Here is a 17796-nt window from a genome sequence, read left to right as displayed (position 1 = left end):
CTGTAGTTCTGGCTATCTTAAGATAACCAAACTGAAGTTAATTTCGCCAGCTTGTTTATATTTTCAAAACAGTCACAGGCTTGACAATGTCAACCACCAAACAGCACGCACATGACTGTTCTGTCTAAGCTGTTGGAGTCTGCTCATAATACTTGGCGATTTTTTTAAATAAAAATTATTGGAGAAAATTCCCACCAATTTACTTATTAGGTCACATTACTTAATGACACTGTCTTTTTTTTCCTGATGGTGAGATTTTGGAGCATTCCTAGGCACCTTGCTTTTGTTGCATAGTGGGTAGAGAAGATGATGTATGTTGTCAAAGAATGCTCACTAGGAAGCCTCATGGACAACAGTGGTTATTATCTCTCGGCTGGAGAAAGGAAAGTCTGGTTCAACATCACAAAATGCGGGGAGTCCCAACTTCTGAATTATGAACAGTCAACTAGCCAAGTGATGTTCTGAATCAATGCACAACACCCACTCAGATCCAGGGTTTAAAAGATGCAGGCCTGAAAAAAAAAGGCTATTGGAAAATTAGGAATTTAGGTAAAAAGTGAGAATTAAATCTTGATTCTAGTACTGAAGTCTGCTGGGTGATTAATGCTCACTGATTATTCTTTGATCACTGATAAACGCTGGGAAAGCTAGAAAGGGCTTTGTGAATTAGAAAAAAATTGTAGGAGTTACAGAGTCTGTAAAGTCATTTATGAATCATAACCAATGACTCAGTGAAATGCAGCCTATCACTGCAGCTATTTTTAAGATCATGGAGCAAACTGAGTTTTCTTATATGCCATGACACTAAGAACTATTTATAACTGAATTTTCCTCATCAGTCAGTTGTTTTTAGCATCATTAAAGACAATCTTAAAGTTCTTTGGGTGAAGATAACTTTGACATTATGATTTTACATTTTTATAAAGTGGAAGACCTTGTTTATAAAAATAATGGAAATTAATAAAATGCACACTTAGGCAATAGGAATGTAGATTCTTATCAATAGCCAAAATAGAGTAAAACACTTAAACACATACACCGGTTATTCTTCTATCACAATCCTTATTTAAGGTTATTGGAATCTATATGGATTTTATATGTGTATATAGACCATAGCTATATGTTTTTACATATATGTATGCACATATAGATAGACAGATCTATATGTGCATAAATATATGTGGAATCTAAAAAAGTTGAATTCATAGACTGTAGAATGGTGGTTACCAGGGATGGGGAGGTGGGGGAAATGGCGAGATGTTGGTCAAAGGGTACAAAGTTGCAGTTATGTAGGATGCATAAGTTGTAGAGATCTAGTGTACTGCGTGGTTATATTAACTATAGCTAATAATACTGTATTGCATAATGGAAATTTGCTAAGAGAGTAGAGCTCAGGTACTCTCATCATACACACACACACACACACACACACACACAAGATAACTATGTGAAGGATGGATTACATAGTTGCATGGATATAGATGGACCACCTATATGGATATGTTAATCAGCTTCAATGTAGTGATCATTACACATATGTGACATATATGCACATCATATATGCTATGTATATGTATATATATATCAAAACACATGTTGTACACCTTAAACAATTTTTATTAAAAAAATAAAAAGGTTATTGGATTTCTTCAGTGACTAATATACTAATTTATCCCATTTCCCAGTTTTTAAAAGTAAGTGAAAAGCATGCCAGTCATTTTACTCACCCATTAGATTGAAAATTGCTAATACTGACAGATCATAAACACTTGAAGGCTGAACTTAGATACATATTTTCCCTACTAGGTATTTTATAAAGCTCATTAAAAAGTTCTCTGCATGTAGTAAAGAAAGAATTGTTGGGTAAGTCAGCAGAAGGTCTGGGAACTAATCAAGACCTTCCCCTAATTACTGTGCGATCCTGGGCAATTCACTTAACTTCTGCGCCTCAGTTTCCTCATGATGAATTTTAGATAGCTTCACCGGATTGTAGTATGGATTGTCCTGTGTTATTAGACGTATTACACATGGAAGCTCTTCGAGAGGTAAAAAACATTGTCTGCTAATCATGCATGATAAAATTTTGTTGCTTAATAGCAATATTAGGTCCTACAATAGTTTCAGTGGAGAATAGAGATTTATGCATTTGGAACGGCTAAGACACTCGGCAGACCAGATATATAACATTCAGGAAAACTTTGAGATAATCATTTGTGTTTAGAGCAAAATCCCACGCAGCCTTAGGATGTCTGCTAGAAATCTTGTCAGAAATTGAGAATGACAAAAGCACTCTTTCTCAAAACGAGCCCACATGGCGCCTAACATGGAGCCGTCACAGGAGCTCAGGAAAAATCACTGACACACATATGATTTACTGTCTTTCTTTTCTTCTTCTGCTAAGATTCTGAGGGACTAAAGGTTTGTGTCTCTGCCCTGATGGGTTGTTTTGTACCATCCCTGAGGATGAGCACCAATCCAGGGAGGTGAGGACACCAGTTGTCACTGTTATTAGTGATTTCAGGCCCCCATCCTGGGATCAAAGATAATGCAGGAAACACAAAATGCCATGCTTTCCTTGTTTGTGTCTATTTGAAAGCCAACAGTATCAAGTGATTGTTCTAGACACACAGGTGCTGCAAAGTCAATAGGAGATTATATCTTCATTATTATAATCACAGACTTTATGTGAGTTGTCTATCTTCAGTTGGGATGAAAGGTTCTCAATGACTTCATAACATACTCATTGATAATAAGACCTTGAATTTACATAGCACCTCAGTAATGAAAAACAGCAAATTACATGCAGACTAAGAATCTACAGGTACTTTATCTCTAAGAATGGCAATATTAAGATAATGGATGCATTTTTCAATGCAGTCTAAAGAATTCAGCATATACTGCCTAAGAAAAAAGAAATAGCATGCATAGCAATTTTTAAGAACATCAAGAAAGAACAAATCATCACCAGAAAATTCCCATGTTTGTGACTACCATGTTGTTTTGATCAGCAGGAAACCAACGATGTCCTTTTCTCACAAGTTTTCTATTTTGTTCTTAACTGGCAAAAAACGTACTATAAACATTGTCACAAAACTTTGCTATAGACTAGAGTGAATGCGAGACAGTGCGCTGCAGGGCACACACTGTGAAACTGGGGGAGAGGTGAAAGGATTCAAAACAGAGTGAACTACGGAAGGGAACACGTTGAGTTAATCTGTGCCTTATCAAATGCTGCCTGGCTCCCAGGGGGGAAACCCTTGTGCTAATTGTGTCGCCATTTTTGAGAGACTTGTGTCTATGTGTATCACAAAGGCCACTGTGGGATTTTTTGTTTTCACTAGAGAATGGGCTTCCTAAATCTGGACAACATGCCATATTTTGGACTCAAGTTCTTCTTTAGCCATTTTCTTTCTAAATTGCTAAAAGGCTTTGATGACAAATACATCCAGGTTGGAAATTGTGAATGGTGATCCTAGTTGTTACTTTTCTTTCATAACCCAGACAGCTGAAGATTAAAGCAATTTAATTTTAAATTATCTGCTTCCAGGATAAGATTGCAATTTGACTATACTTTCAAAATATATCCAGAGTGTAACCACTTCTGCTTCTTGCCACTCCTATTGCTCTGGTCCAAGCCGCTGTCCTGCCTCAGCTGGTTGTGGCAACGGGATCCCAGGAGGCCTCATGGCCATGGAGACCCAACAGACAGAGCACGCCTGCTAGAACCAAAGTCAGAGCAGCCTACTCCCTGGCTTAGAATCCTCCAGTGGCTCATAAGATGATGCATCCTTCTTGGAACATTCTATCCATGGCAGAATCTGTGTGGCACTGTGTAAAGCAGGTTGAAGTAAAGGCAGGAGCTCACAAACCATCATGATTCTGTGCCCCAATTTTACCTCTCCAAGCCTCTCGCATGTTCCTTGAATATGCCAGCAGCTGCCGCCTCCGGGAATTTGAATGCTCTTCCTCACATACCGCGGTGACTTGCTCCCTTACCTCCACTAGATCTTTCCCCAATCATAACCTTAACACCGAGGCCTTTCCTGTCTACCTGATTTAAAATTGCATCCCTCCCCATCGTCCCTATCCCCCTTCTGGTTTTGTTTTTGCAAATTTAATTAATAGGCTTTTTTTTAGAGCAGTTTTAGGTTAAAAGTAAAATTGAGCAGAAAGTATAGAGAGTTCCCAAAAACTCCCCTCTACCCCCATGTGCCCAGCCTCCCCCACTGTCCACATCCCTCACCAGAGTGGTACATTTGTCATAATCGATGAACCCATATTGACACATCATAATCACCCAAAGTCCGTAGTTTACATTAGGGTTCACTCTCGGTGCTGTACAGTCTATGAATTTGGACACCTGTATAATGACTGGGATTCACCACTGTGGTATCACACAGAGTACTTTCACTGACCTGAAAATCCTCTGTACTCTGCCTATTCATCCCTCCTTTCCCCACTGACCCCTGGCAACCACCTTCTCCATATTTTTGCCCTTTCCAGAATATCATATAGTTGGAATCATACAGTATGTGGGCTTTTCAGACTGGCTTCTTCCACTTAGCAATATGCATTTAAGTTTTCTCTAAGTTTTTCACAGCTTGATAGCTCATTTCTTTTTAGCACTGAATAATATCTCAGTGTCTGCATGTCCCACAGTATACTTATACATTTACCCACGGCAGGACATCTTGTTTGCCTTCAGCTCTTCTATTTTTTTTCCCTACACAGTGCTCATCACCATCTAACATACTCTTGACTTGACTGACTTATTTTTTGTCTGTAGCTCCTACCCCTCAACTCTAGTATAACCTTTATGAGGGTGGAGATTTCTATATTGTTCTCTGCTATATCCCAGCACCTAGACAGTGCTAGTTTACAGTAGATGCTTAAGAAGTATCCGTGGAAGGAAAGAATAATAAAAAGATATTTTCCAAAAGGTTCACAAGTTACCAAGTTTATCTCCAATCACATGCCACCACATAATATATAAAGTACATTTCTAGCTATGCGAAGGTCACAGCTAATGCCTGTCAATGATGTAGCTAAAGTGCTTAGCCCAATCCTGGATCATTGTCAGGATTCTTCAGATATTTGTTTTCTACAAAAATGTGAGCTCCTCGAGAGCAGAGACCTATTCTGCTTTCTTCGTCACTATATTCTGGGCACCAAGAACAACACCTGGTACATAGTAGGTGGTCTAACAATATTTATTGGAGGGGTAATCAGTTCATCTCAATTTTATTGGTTTTCTTAGTTATATCTGTCAGGTGCTTTTAGTGAATCAAAGAGATGTTTAATACTAATTTATTTTTGAAGTAATGACTTAAACATAACCATAACTTATCATGCTGTTTGATCCAAGCTCACTTGTAATTTACTGCCATAAGCTGAAAAAATAACATTATTATTTCATCTTCTCCGTGGGTGTTACTACTATGTTGGTTAAAGCAATGTCAGGAGAAAACATATTTACTGCCGTCCAAATGTTTTATGAATATATCACATAGCATGGGGTGAAGAGAGACAGGGGAGAAAATTCTTCAACGGCAACAGATTTTGAATGGCCAAGAACTATTCAATTCATAAATTGAAAAATAAAGATAAAACTAAGTAAACGTCTTTTTCTTGAAGTGGCAGATGCAGAAAATTCCAGTAAAGATATAAAACAGGATGACAGATAATTCTTTAGTAGATGTAGCTTCTTGCCCTGAACCAAAAATAGTTAAAACAAGAGAGCCTCTATCCTGTTGAGGAAGTAGGAAGGATGTATTTCGTGAAGTTAAAAATATAACATCTTTATGGATGAATATAATACAGGGTGAGGAGGAAGTTCTTATAAACTTACCCATCATTGTTAACATCTGATACTGCAACCGTATACCCAAAATAAGATGCCATCTGCAAAGGGAAACCATAAGACGACATATTTTGTGTTCAAAAAATCATTTTTTAGTCATCTTTCAGTTTTCCCTGAAAGATAAATGTCACTGCAGCACATTTTTGCATTTAAATTCATGGACTCTTGGACATGGACAGAGTCTTGGTGTCATTTAGTCCAACCCCTGACCTGGTGCATAATTTCTCCCTTAAGACCCCTGACATCTGCTTGGATATCCTCTGGAGATGTTCAACAATCAGCCCATTCAATCTGTGGACACAATTATTAGAAAGTTCTTTGCTAAAACTGGCTATTCTGTAATTTCTAGTCCTTAATCCTACCTGGTTCTGCAATTGTGAACCTCACAGTAGAAATCTAATTCCATATCTATATGAATCTCATATGAAATATTTTCAGCTAGTTCACCATCCTGGTCCCTCTTCCTTAGAGGTACCACATGCGGTATCAAAGAAAAGATGATACCCCGTGAGCACACTGACAGGAGAAGAGTAGTAAGTAGGATATAAACTCCCTGCTTTGGGTTCTGTATATTACTGAAGCATAAAAATTGTTTTAATTTGGGGGGGAAACTGTGTCTCATTAACAATTCACATTGAATTTATCGTCAACTAGACTTCCTAAGTCTTTCTGGGTATAACTAGTGTGCCTTAATCTCCCCACATTTTAGCTCTTAAGTTTTTGTTTTTCAACCTATGTTTTCAAGATTTATAATCTTTTCAGATTTGGCTCATAGTTTCCGCGTGCCAAGATTTTTTGTTTCCATATTCTGCCATCCAATGCTTTAGCTGACTTGGCCTCCCATCATCTACTAATTGAATCGGCCTACAATCCTCTAGAAAGTGTGCTCCATAGAAGGCAGACACTTTGGTCTGTGTTGTTCACTTTTCCATCTGCACTGCCTGACCAGTGTCTGGCTCAAAGTAGGTGCCAGGTACTAGATACTCTTTGCAGAGGGAATGAATATATAAGTTAACAAGGGCAATAATTTAATTCTCCCACCTCTTTTCTCGATTTCAAACATACTATTGCTACGGATTGAATGTTTCTGTTCCTCCCTCTCCAATTCATACGTTGAAACCTAATCCCCAATGTGATGTTATTAGGAGGCGGGGCCTTTGGGGGATGATTAGGTCATGAGGGTGGAGCCCTCACGAATGTGATTAGTGCCTTTATAAAAGAGACCCCAGATTGCTCCCTTGTCCCTTCCACCATGTAAGGACACAGTGAAATAGCTGTCAACCAGGATGAACCAGGAAGTGGGCTCTCACCAGACATTGAATCTGCTTAAGCCTTGATCTTGGATTTCCCAGACTTTAGAACTGTGAGAAATAAATGTTTGTTGTTTTAGTCACCCATCTATGGTATTTTAGTTATAGCAACCCAAACAGACTAGGACATAGGTGCCAGATGCCAAATACTCTTTGCAGAGGAAGTGAATGCATGAGTTAACTACGTTGTGCAATAACTCAACAACTCAGTTCTCCAACCTCTTTTGTCTATTCCAAATATATACAGTGACATTCTTATTCTTGGTGTGGTGTGTGGCCTTCACGCAGAGAAATTTCATCATTTATGCATTAAGTTCCGAGGTTCAACATTGCAGAACTAGGTGCTATTGAGGATGAGAAGTTATAGAGAGGCCAAATTTAACAATGTGTGAAGAGCTTCTAATGACAAAAAATGTAAAACAGACCTGGACAAAGGAGAAGTCTTGCCAGATTTTCATTAGACCATTAATTATCACTGCTTGGAAAGAGTTGTTCAAAATTGATAAATCCATCCAACTTCCTTATCATTGCAGCCTATTTCTCCATATTTGCCATAAGATTATCATGAGAGATGTTGTTAAATCCTTTGGTGAAGATTGCCGAGTAATGGGGAGACTAAAGCCCCAAATTTTGGGAGGAAAATGTCAAAAATGCTCTGCATTCATTAAAAAACTCGATTAATCAAAATTGCTTGGTAAATATGTTATTCCAAAGTTGTATCTCTAGCTAAGAGTCGAGCACTTCAGGATCTTAAACTATGATTCTGAAGGCCAAGATGTAGCCTGGCCAGATTCAAATGTGAGGCTTTCTAGAAGCTCAGTAACCTGGGTTGGTGGTTAGGAGAGAAAATTGGTTGCCCAGAGAAACTAATTCAACTCACGAGTGGCTCCCTTAGACGGCAATACCACATTCACTGTTTACAGAAATGTGGCAAATTTCAACAGGTCACAATACCCAGGAAAACCCAGGGTGGAGGATGAAGTGTGACCTCCGGCTATGTTAGATCAGGATGACAGCAGCCTGTTTTCAGGCAACTGACCCATTCATAATGAGACCTCAGCCAGTGAAAGTGGGTGAGGAGCAATATCTAGGCCCCGGGAGGAGGGGACCAGAACCAGATAGCTTGTCAACCTCCATATAATGTTGAGATCAGGGGAGGGCTCCAGCCACAGTGAGGAAGGGAGGCAGAGTCCAGGCCCACTGACTCCGACCAATACAGTGGGACCTATGAGAAGCCTGTGTCTTCTCAGAGGGAAGGCGGGTATCTAGAAAACACCAGCAGGCACACTACATACAGGGCCAAAATAGAACAGGATTGCTCTCAGATCCCAGCAGTTAGTGGCATTTTAGCTTTCAAGGAGCATATTCTGCCTGCATGTCACTTGTCACAATCTGAAATTATCATGGGCATTTATTTGCTTGTTATTTAACTGTCAACTCCTCAACTGCCTCCCCGCACAGCTGCATGAGCGCTGGGATCTTGTCTGCCTGATGCACGGTTATGTTATTTAATAAATAATATTTATTTATGAACAAATAAATTATATAAATGTTAAAAAATTAATATCACAATATTAATATAGAGTAACATTCATTATTTGATATTAGAATGTCTTTACCTGTTCACCAGTGAAATTCTGAATGAAGGTCATATCTGTGGAGTTGATGATTGAAACCTGAAATCACAGAAATTAGACAGGTTACATCATTGACATAGAATTGGAGAACATTTATTTAAATGACAATTTGTATCATTTAAAAATTTTTGTGAAGGGGCTGGCCCCGTGGCCGAGTGGTTAAGTTCGTGTGCTCCGCTGCAGGCGGCCCAGTGTTTCGTTGGTTCGAATCCTGGGTGCGGACATGGCACTGCTCGTCAGACCATGCTGAGGCAGCGTCCCACATGCCACAACTAGAAGAACCCACAACGAAGAATGCACAACTATGTACCGGGGGGCCTTGGGGAGAAAAATGAAAAAATAAAATCTTTAAAAAAAAAAAAAAAAATTTTTGTGAAGAGTGATAAATGATTAGCTACATGTAAAACAAAAATGTAAGTCCATAAGAATGATCTCAACAAAATCCGATTGAACTTTTTGTTTATGGTATGTTTATTCATTTGAAGTGGAGAAATAAAATTTGAATTCAAGAATGTTGAGAGCAATTAATCTGATGATCAGTCAATTGATCTAATCAGGATTTTTATCTAAATTCATTTATGTGCGTATGATTATGGCTCTCTGCAAAAAACATAGGAAATTTTAAAATGTCATCCATATAGCAAAAATATTCCTTTTAATTCTATTCAGCCAACCCCAAATCTACAAATATTCCAAGTCTACAAGACTTTAAAAGGAATAAACATTATTTAAAATCTAAGTTTTTCTTTTCATAAGGTCTACTTATTTTCTTTTCCTATTTTGGGGGTAACTAGTTATAATGGATTGGAACATTATCCCTCCAAAATTCATGTCTACCCAGAATTTCAGAAGGTGACCTTATCTGGAAACAGGGTCTTTGCAGATGAAATAAGCTAAGGATCTTGAGATAAAGTTATCCTGGATTTAGGTGGGTTCCATATCCAACAACTGGTGTCCTGATAGGAAAAGAAGAGGACACACATAGATACAGATGGAAGAAGGCCATATGAAGACCGAGGCAGAGATTGGCACTATGCTGCCACTCCAAGGAATGGCAGGGGCCACATGAAGCTGGAAGAGGCAAGAAGAATTGTCCCCCAGGTGCACTGGAGGGAGTGCGACCCTGCCGACACCTTGATTTCAGATTTCTGGCCTCTTGAACTGTAAGAAAATAAATTTATTTTGTTTTATGCCACCCAGTTTGTGTTCACTTGCTATGGTGGCCCTAGGAAACTAATACAGTAATGAAATTACAATTGGTTTTATTATTTTTACCATACGAGTCATATTAAAACACTGATCATGTCAACAATGGGATCCTCTGCAATTATTCCTGGATTATGCACAAGGACAGGGCTGGCTTCATGGGTGTGTGACCTGTGTAGCCACACAGGACCCCATGCTCAGATGAACCTCACCCTTGATTTCATGCCCAGCTATCACTGTCCTCAAATTCTTAATAATTTTGGGCAAGGGGCCCTGCATTTACATTTTGCACTGGGTCCCCCAAATCATGTAGCTGATTCTGCACATAGATCAGAAAAAAATCTAGGCTCCTTTTTAGAAAGCAAACAAGCATGGATCAGTAGGGGCTCACTATTAAAGGACATTTTAAAAGATTTAAAAGTTGTATGAAAAAAACACATTTCTTTGCATATATAAGAAAATATCCTATCGTGCATTCATAGTACTCACATATCCAAAATTCTGCGCTCCTCTTGGAACTCCAGCAACCAATTCTGGTGATAAAAATAGTCATTTAGAAGGGGAATTGCTTACATACTTTAAAGTTATACAATAAATCAGTTAAAGATAGTGCTTTTTGAATGAATAACCATTGTGTAGAGAGCTGGCAGTTTGAAATCATGCTTTTGTGCTGGCTTTGTTTTTGCTACAGACAATAGAAAACAGAAGACCAAAAGTCGTCCTTTGAGATTCACTAGCCTCCATCACCAGTCTCCATGTGTTTCTGCCTCTAGAACATAAGCCTGGGTTCTCAGGTCCGCGTGTGATTTGTAGGTTTTACTCCGATTTCTCCAGCTTTCACTGTCGTGACATCTTTTGTACTAATGTAAAAAGTAACAGCTCCTGTCACAGTAACATGTTAAAACAATTTTGGTTACCTAAGGAGAAACCACATATCGTAAATGATATAAGTATGACCCCTGGAACTGTCTGTTGGCAGCAGAATTAGGAGGCAACCTGGCAGCCCAGGGTGCCCCGGGAAGGAAGCTTCAATAACACAGAAGAGGAAGCAACTCTGGGGGAAGCTGGAAGCATATTCCAACACACAACGATCAGGCTTTAGATTCAGAAATCAGTGGTTTTAGTCCTTGGGTCTGCCACGGATCAGGGATGGAGTCATTGAACTTAAGTTCTTCCAGTCATTTGCAATAGGTAGGAGTTGGAATCACTGATTATCAAAGATTTTTCCAGCTTTCATTTTCATAAATCTAAACTAAGCTTTGACATTCATTAAAGTTAAAAATGTAGCTTAATTTAAAGAAGAACTTGAAAGAGAGTCTCCTTCCATTCAAATTGCCCTTCCCCCAATCCTGCCCCTAAGGGTATCACACAAATTCTAGCATGAACTCTATCTGGGCTTCTGTGCTCTAGTAGAGCTGGGTGCTCATGCTCTTGGCATTAATAATTAGAGAAGATTCATTTGGGGTTAGATGCTGGACTTTACAGTCATAAATTCACTCATTCGATCAACAAATACTTATAGGCAACCATAGGATACAGCGGTGAACAAAACAGAGAAAACTCCCTCCTCTCATGGCGTTTATACTCTAGTTGGAAGAGGTGATCTACTTAAAAAATAGAGTCAACTAAACAGTATATTAGAAGAGAATGAGCACAGTGGAGAAAAATAAGCAGTAAAATGGTACTGAGAGTGCTGGAGTTGGGATAGGGAAGGACTTGTAGTTTAGTAGGGTAGCAAGGAAGGACTTAGCAAGAAGGTGACACTTGAGCAAAGATTGAAGAAAGTGGGATTATCAAGAGAGAACTCAAAGAGTCGAGAAAGAGTCCAAGTATTTAACCCTGGAACACTTCAATGAGGTAAGGGAAATTAAAAGGAATCAATAAAAGAGATGGAGATGGGGCTGCCAGCGTCTGAGAAGTCAAGTAAAGAAATGAGGGGGGAGCCATCAACTCTGTCAAGGGCTCCTGACAGTCTAGGAAGATGAGCTGCATGGAGGCCACCGGTTTGCTTGACAACAGCAGTTTCAACAGAGCAGTAGAGGTCCAGTTTAACAACAATGAGTTTAAGAGAAGGGAGGTCAAGGAACTGGCAATAGAGATACAGGCAGAAAAGAGTGACAGCACTTTTGAAGCGAGAAATACAGGTGGTAGACAGAGGGGGAGGCGGGATGAGAGATGTTTTTTAAGATGAGAGAAATAATGTGGGAAAAAAATGAAAGGGAAAAATTGATGACGTGAGATCAAGGATCAAGAATTCCTAGAGTCCTATCTCTGAGTCACAAGAGGGGATGGTATCTCAAAGTGGAGGGGTTATCTTTAGACAGAAACATGGAGAGTTCACCTATAGCAGCAGGAGGGAAAGTAAAGCATGTTTTTGAAGCATAAAACGAGGTTCAGAAAAACTAAGCCATCTGAACAGATTTCCAGGAAAGCTATCTGAACTGGTAGGATACTACTCAGTTTTCAATAATCTGTATTTAGTATGAATCAAATTCTCCTGGCGCCTAAAAACAGACCACAGTCACATATAATGGAGTTGACTGATTTCAGGATCAGGCTTGTCAACCAGGAAAGATTAAGGGGATCATCTCATTTGAGATACTTGGCAACTACTACTTCTCGCATCCCACAAACATTCAGAATTTTGTTAAAAAAAAACTCATCACATTCAGTAACTTTGGAGTCTGAAACCTCATATGGCCACAACACTAGGGAGTTATTAGATGTAACGTTGATTAAAAATGTTCATAGTTATTTAAAAACAATCAAGACAGTTAAATTGCTTGGAGTTTAAGGCAAGCTAGGAGAACCGTCACTCAAGTACAAAAATATTCTGTTGGGAGGAAAAATAAGAGACTTTGCTTAGATCCATTCCAATAACGCATGGCAAAACCTTCAGAGGTCTCTCAATATCAATAATATGTTCAGGAAATTTTAGATCCCTGGCCTCAAAATATATGGCTTGGACGTCAACCCCACTAGCAAGAAGCAGAAAGGAGGCTAACATTTGTTGAATGTCTTCTACCCACTGGACAGTGTGCCATGTGCTTTATAATAGTTCTCTCATTTAACCCCTCAAAAGTAGGCATTCATGCCCCTTTTTGATATGTAGGGAAACTGAAGCTCAGAAAGGTTCGGTCACTGTACATAGTTGGGGAGTAGTGGAACTCAAGAACTGGCAGCAAGTCAATATTCTTTCCACCACATCAAATGACTCTCCCAGAATTGGTTAGGGCCAGATTCCTTTCTTGGATTTTAGCTCACCATATCTGACTCTAAAAGGAGAAGAGAAGACCTTAATCTTTTTTGAGTCATGAACACATTTGAAAAGTCGATAAAAGTTATGGATGCTCTCACCAGAAAATTCACATGCTTACAAAACCTGGCATATAATTTCTAGGGGTTCAAATCCCATGAAATCCATCCACATAGCACCCAGAGTCCAAGGATTCCATATTACAGAGCTCTCATCTAGATGACATGTCGTTGCTTCCTGGTTTTGATAAATTCCCACTCCTTCTAGTCTAGTTAAGTAAATAGTGAACACAGGCAGTTTGGTCTTGGTGTGTGGTCTGATGAATAGATCATGATGTCTGATAGTGCCTTTACTTTAGATATCCACAAATGATTCAAAACTTGGACCCAATTTCTAGATATTTCTGAGATCTGATGGAAAATCACTATGATTTTCTACCACCTTTCCTTATGACGTGCTGTCATGCATCATAGTTAATTTCCTTCAGTCAGAACTAAATGCTCTTCTGGTGAGCTTTCCAACTAGAGCCCTGAAGCCATGTTTAAAAATCATTTGGCACATTTTACAGTTTCCTTTATTAAATCACTGAATGAATGTAAGATTTGACTTTTTTAAGGTACTAATTATTCAATTTTATCTCTGATGGCCCTAACCCAAGGGTTCTTTCTTATTACAGCTAATATTTAAATTGTACATATTGTGTATCAGGCATTATACTGTTTCAGGAATATATAGGAATAACTTGTTGAATCTTCACAAGAATCCCATGATGTAGATGATATTATCATCATCATCATCATCATCATCATCATCATTCCTCTTTTAGGAATAAAGAAATGAAGACAGTGAGATGTTAGGTAACTAGGTCACAGAGCTAGTAAGTGGAAAAAGTGGAGTTGAAACCTATGTAGTCTAGTTCCAACAGCCAAGATTTTAACCACCACAATAGATTCCCTTTTAATATTTTGAAAAAAAATTTATGGAAAGAGAGGACCTTTAAGAATTAGCTTGTATTTAAAAAACAATTTTTTTAAAAGAAAAAAACCCTCTTGTTTTCAACCTCTACCTAACTGCATAAAGAATGTTTTATTCTCTACAAATTTCTGTTTTGTATGTCTTGTCAACATGAAACCATTAAAAGAACTGTGATGATTCCTGGAGATGGCCATATTTCATTTACTCTCAATTTTTTGTGAATTAGTTAAAATACATTAGTGGAAAGTAATGTTCATATGGAACAAGACGGAAAATGGCAAATATTGACTGATGATTGAGCCATTCAATAAATATTACTAGTAAAGAAAAAGCTATCATTTATTGTCTTGTATATGATTGGTATTACTATGGACTGAATGTTTGTGTTCTCCCCAAAATTCATATGTTGAAATCTAACCCCCAACATGATGGTATTAGCAGGTGGGGCCTCTGGGAGGTGATTAGGTCATAAGGGTAGAGTCCTCATGCATGGGATTAGTTCTATGCCTAGAACTTTATTCTAGCACTTACTACAACTTTTAATCAGGTATTTTGTATTCATTGCTTAATGTCTGTCAGCCCCTCTAGTCTGTAAACTCTGAGATTAAGGACCATTTATTCACCTCTGTGTGCTCAACATTCTGCACATAGCCTGGCGCGTAGTGGATGCTCAGAAAAGTCACTGATGAATGAATGAATGATACATGCTTTTGGAGAGAGAAAAATGAGATGATATAGAAGTTTACAGAAGGAAGCTAAAGAAGGATTTCTGGAGGAGATGGCATTTGAAATGGGGCTCAAAAGAAAAAGTAGCATTTGGCCACTGAATGATGAGAGTGGATAGCGGATGCAGAATCAGAGGCCTGAAACCGTCAAGACAGAAGGGGAGGGCACACATGAGAATAGGGATTAGCTGGTTCTGTTATTTTGGGTTTGGGGGCGTCCAAAGGGAAAAAGGAAACCACGTGGGGATGCTGGGTTGGAGTCAGGCGGGGATTCAGCTTGGAAACGTCCAATATGAGATCCCAGAAATTAAAGATGAGGGATTTCGACTTCTCAAATTTGATCTGTCACTAACAGCATGGCTTTCGGCTAAGTCATTTAATTGTCTGTATTTTTTTCATTCATAACACGGTACTATTGGACTAATTTTTTTATTGCTTAACGAAATTTCATGAAGATTGCTATTCATGCTTATGAAACTCCTTAAGACTTAAAAATAAAAATCCATGCCAAAGTGCGTTTTTTCTACCAAATATTATCATATACATTCTGAGATTCCTTTGATATCTATTTTGTGTAGCAAAGAAAATTATATTTGTAAAAGGACTTTTCGGTCATTTTACCCTTCCCCAAGCTTTATAAATGACTTAAATTCGATAATTTCTCTCACCTTGCTGAGAGTCTGCAGTGAACTCGCCAGCAGCAACTGAATATCCTGTTTTAAAGAAAAGAAACAAACTAATCAAGTATTTGAAGGCTTTACAAATAAGCTATATATCCAGAAAAATGAAAGAATCACCATAGTATTTGGCAAAAACCTTGACAAATACTGTTGAGAAATCTTGAAAAATACTGTAACATAAAAGTTTATGGTTCTATAAAGGAAAAAATTAATCAGACCAATATGAACACTTTTATACTAAATCCTGCAAGCATAATAGATCTGCTATTTCTGAGCATGGCAACACAATCAGATTCTGAGGTCCCCCCGTTTTTGTTTGTTTTTTTTTTTTTTTGCCGAGGAAGATTTGCCCTGAGCTAACATCTGTGCCAATCCTCCTCCATATTTTTTTAATATGTGGATTGCTGCCACAGCATGGCTGCCAACTTGTGGTATAGGTCCATACCCAGGAACCAAACCCTGGCCACTAAAGCGGAGTGCATTGAACTTAACCACTAGGCCACAGGGCTGGCCCCCTGAGGTCCCTTTTAAAGCAGGAATGCTTCATAACTCACCTTAAAGTGTAAACGGTGGCTACTGCATTTTAAGAGTCGTTGATTCATGATCAGACATCATGATCTGATATCAGACATGATACTCTGAAAGGTATCTTTTGTGCTCAGGTTTTGCTATTTCTGATCACCAACAAAGCCTATTTCCTAATTTCTTTAATGACAGTCTTCCACAAATTTCCCTTAGCTTTAAAGTGAGGTGAGGTGACAAAACATAACCAGAATTTTCTTTTTTTATAATTCATCAAGTAATCAAAATGCCAATAGGATACCAAAGGTGGGAAATGATAGCAGTGAGGTAACATTGTGTAGTTTGCAAATAACAAAATTCGAGAACATTCTAGCAACTGGAAAGCTTCTTCCTGCTGCTCTGAAAACCAGAAAGGGCCTCTATCATGCTGCCCCTGTAGTATTAGGCAGCTCCATTAACATATATATCTACTACTAGCAAAATATTTTATGTGCAAGAGACAGTTTCGAGCCTATAAAATAGCTCTCAGATCATGTAAGTTATATACTATGACTGAATCAAAGGTAAAGAAAAGAAAATTAAGAGTCCACTCTCAGCTAATAAGAAAAGAAAATTTGAATAAGATGCCAAATAATAGGAGTACATGAAGAATAGAATTTGCATCTACATTTAATACGTTATCTTTTGAGCAACCACAAATGTCTCGAGCATGGATCTCACCAAGGTAACTATCATCGTAGGAGGCTGGAGCCACTTCTGTCTGTTTTTCTCGAGCCAATTTCCTTAGAATATCCTTGAATGAGTAATTGGCAATGATATCAGCAATACTGGCAGTGATCACCTGACCTGTGTTCAAACAAATTCATACATTAACCGAATGAACACAAGAGGCAGGCCCTCCCTCGGCAGACACACAACGTCTGAACAACACATACTTCCTGAAAATAATCATGGAATTACTTCCATTTTCGATGAGGAATTTTTCTGCCTGCCACTAAAGCTGCAAGGTAAAAAAGTTGGTTATAGCTAGGTAGAGCTTTCCATTCTAATAGGAGGACCAAAGACGAACCACATAATTTCATGTCTTCACAATACACTCTCCCGTTACCTCCAAATGATAAAAACATCTAAGAGTGAAGACATCTATAGGCAAGATTTAGGTGATTAAATTTTTATTCTAGAACATTCTAGCTAGAAGAAACAAACATCATCTGGCTTTGAGATCATCTAGCCAAAATATAGCTTCTTACAGGTGGGGAAACTGAGGCCCAAAGAGTTTGAGTGCATTCTCTGGAGTCATGTGGTTTTGCTATTAAGGTATTTGGCATTACAACCAAGGTTTCCTTTAGTATTCTAATAAGACTTCTTGTGTTCTCACAAAATACAGATGTATTAAATCTAAATCGCTTAATTAATAGATTGTGAAACATATCAGTCAGCTATGTTAAAGGAAGGAGTTACATAATCTTTGAGCCATTTGCTTGTTATGCTAAAAATGTATACATAGAGCATAAAATTAAGACAATGGAAAGTAGTGAGGTCCAGTGAGATCCAGAATTTTAGCAAAAAGAGAAAACCACGGCCACCAACATGGTTGTGGTAAGAACTCTGGCTAATCTTTCCCA

General features: G+C 38.4%; 1 protein-coding gene across 2 annotated transcripts in view; it reads right to left on the bottom strand.

Annotated features, from left to right (window-relative positions):
* The window catches only part of ITGA8 (integrin subunit alpha 8), a 166962-nt gene that overhangs the window by 111768 nt on the left and 37398 nt on the right, over positions 1-17796 (bottom strand). Inside the window, exons 7-11 of one of the 2 annotated variants that reach the window (XM_044762060.2) lie at positions 16892-17017; positions 15638-15682; positions 10503-10546; positions 8790-8846; positions 5849-5901 (exon numbers count right to left, since the gene is read on the bottom strand). In XM_044762060.2, coding sequence (XP_044617995.1) covers positions 5849-5901; positions 8790-8846; positions 10503-10546; positions 15638-15682; positions 16892-17017 — 325 coding nt within the window. The remainder of the gene's footprint in view (positions 1-5848; positions 5902-8789; positions 8847-10502; positions 10547-15637; positions 15683-16891; positions 17018-17796) is intronic. The other variant, XM_044762061.2, reaches the window with a different exon arrangement.

Source organism: Equus asinus, chromosome 29 (genome assembly GCF_041296235.1).
Source record: "Equus asinus isolate D_3611 breed Donkey chromosome 29, EquAss-T2T_v2, whole genome shotgun sequence".
Lineage (NCBI taxonomy): Eukaryota > Metazoa > Chordata > Mammalia > Perissodactyla > Equidae > Equus > Equus asinus.
Note: the sequence above shows the minus strand (reverse complement) of the source record. Positions and strands in the feature narration are given on the sequence as shown.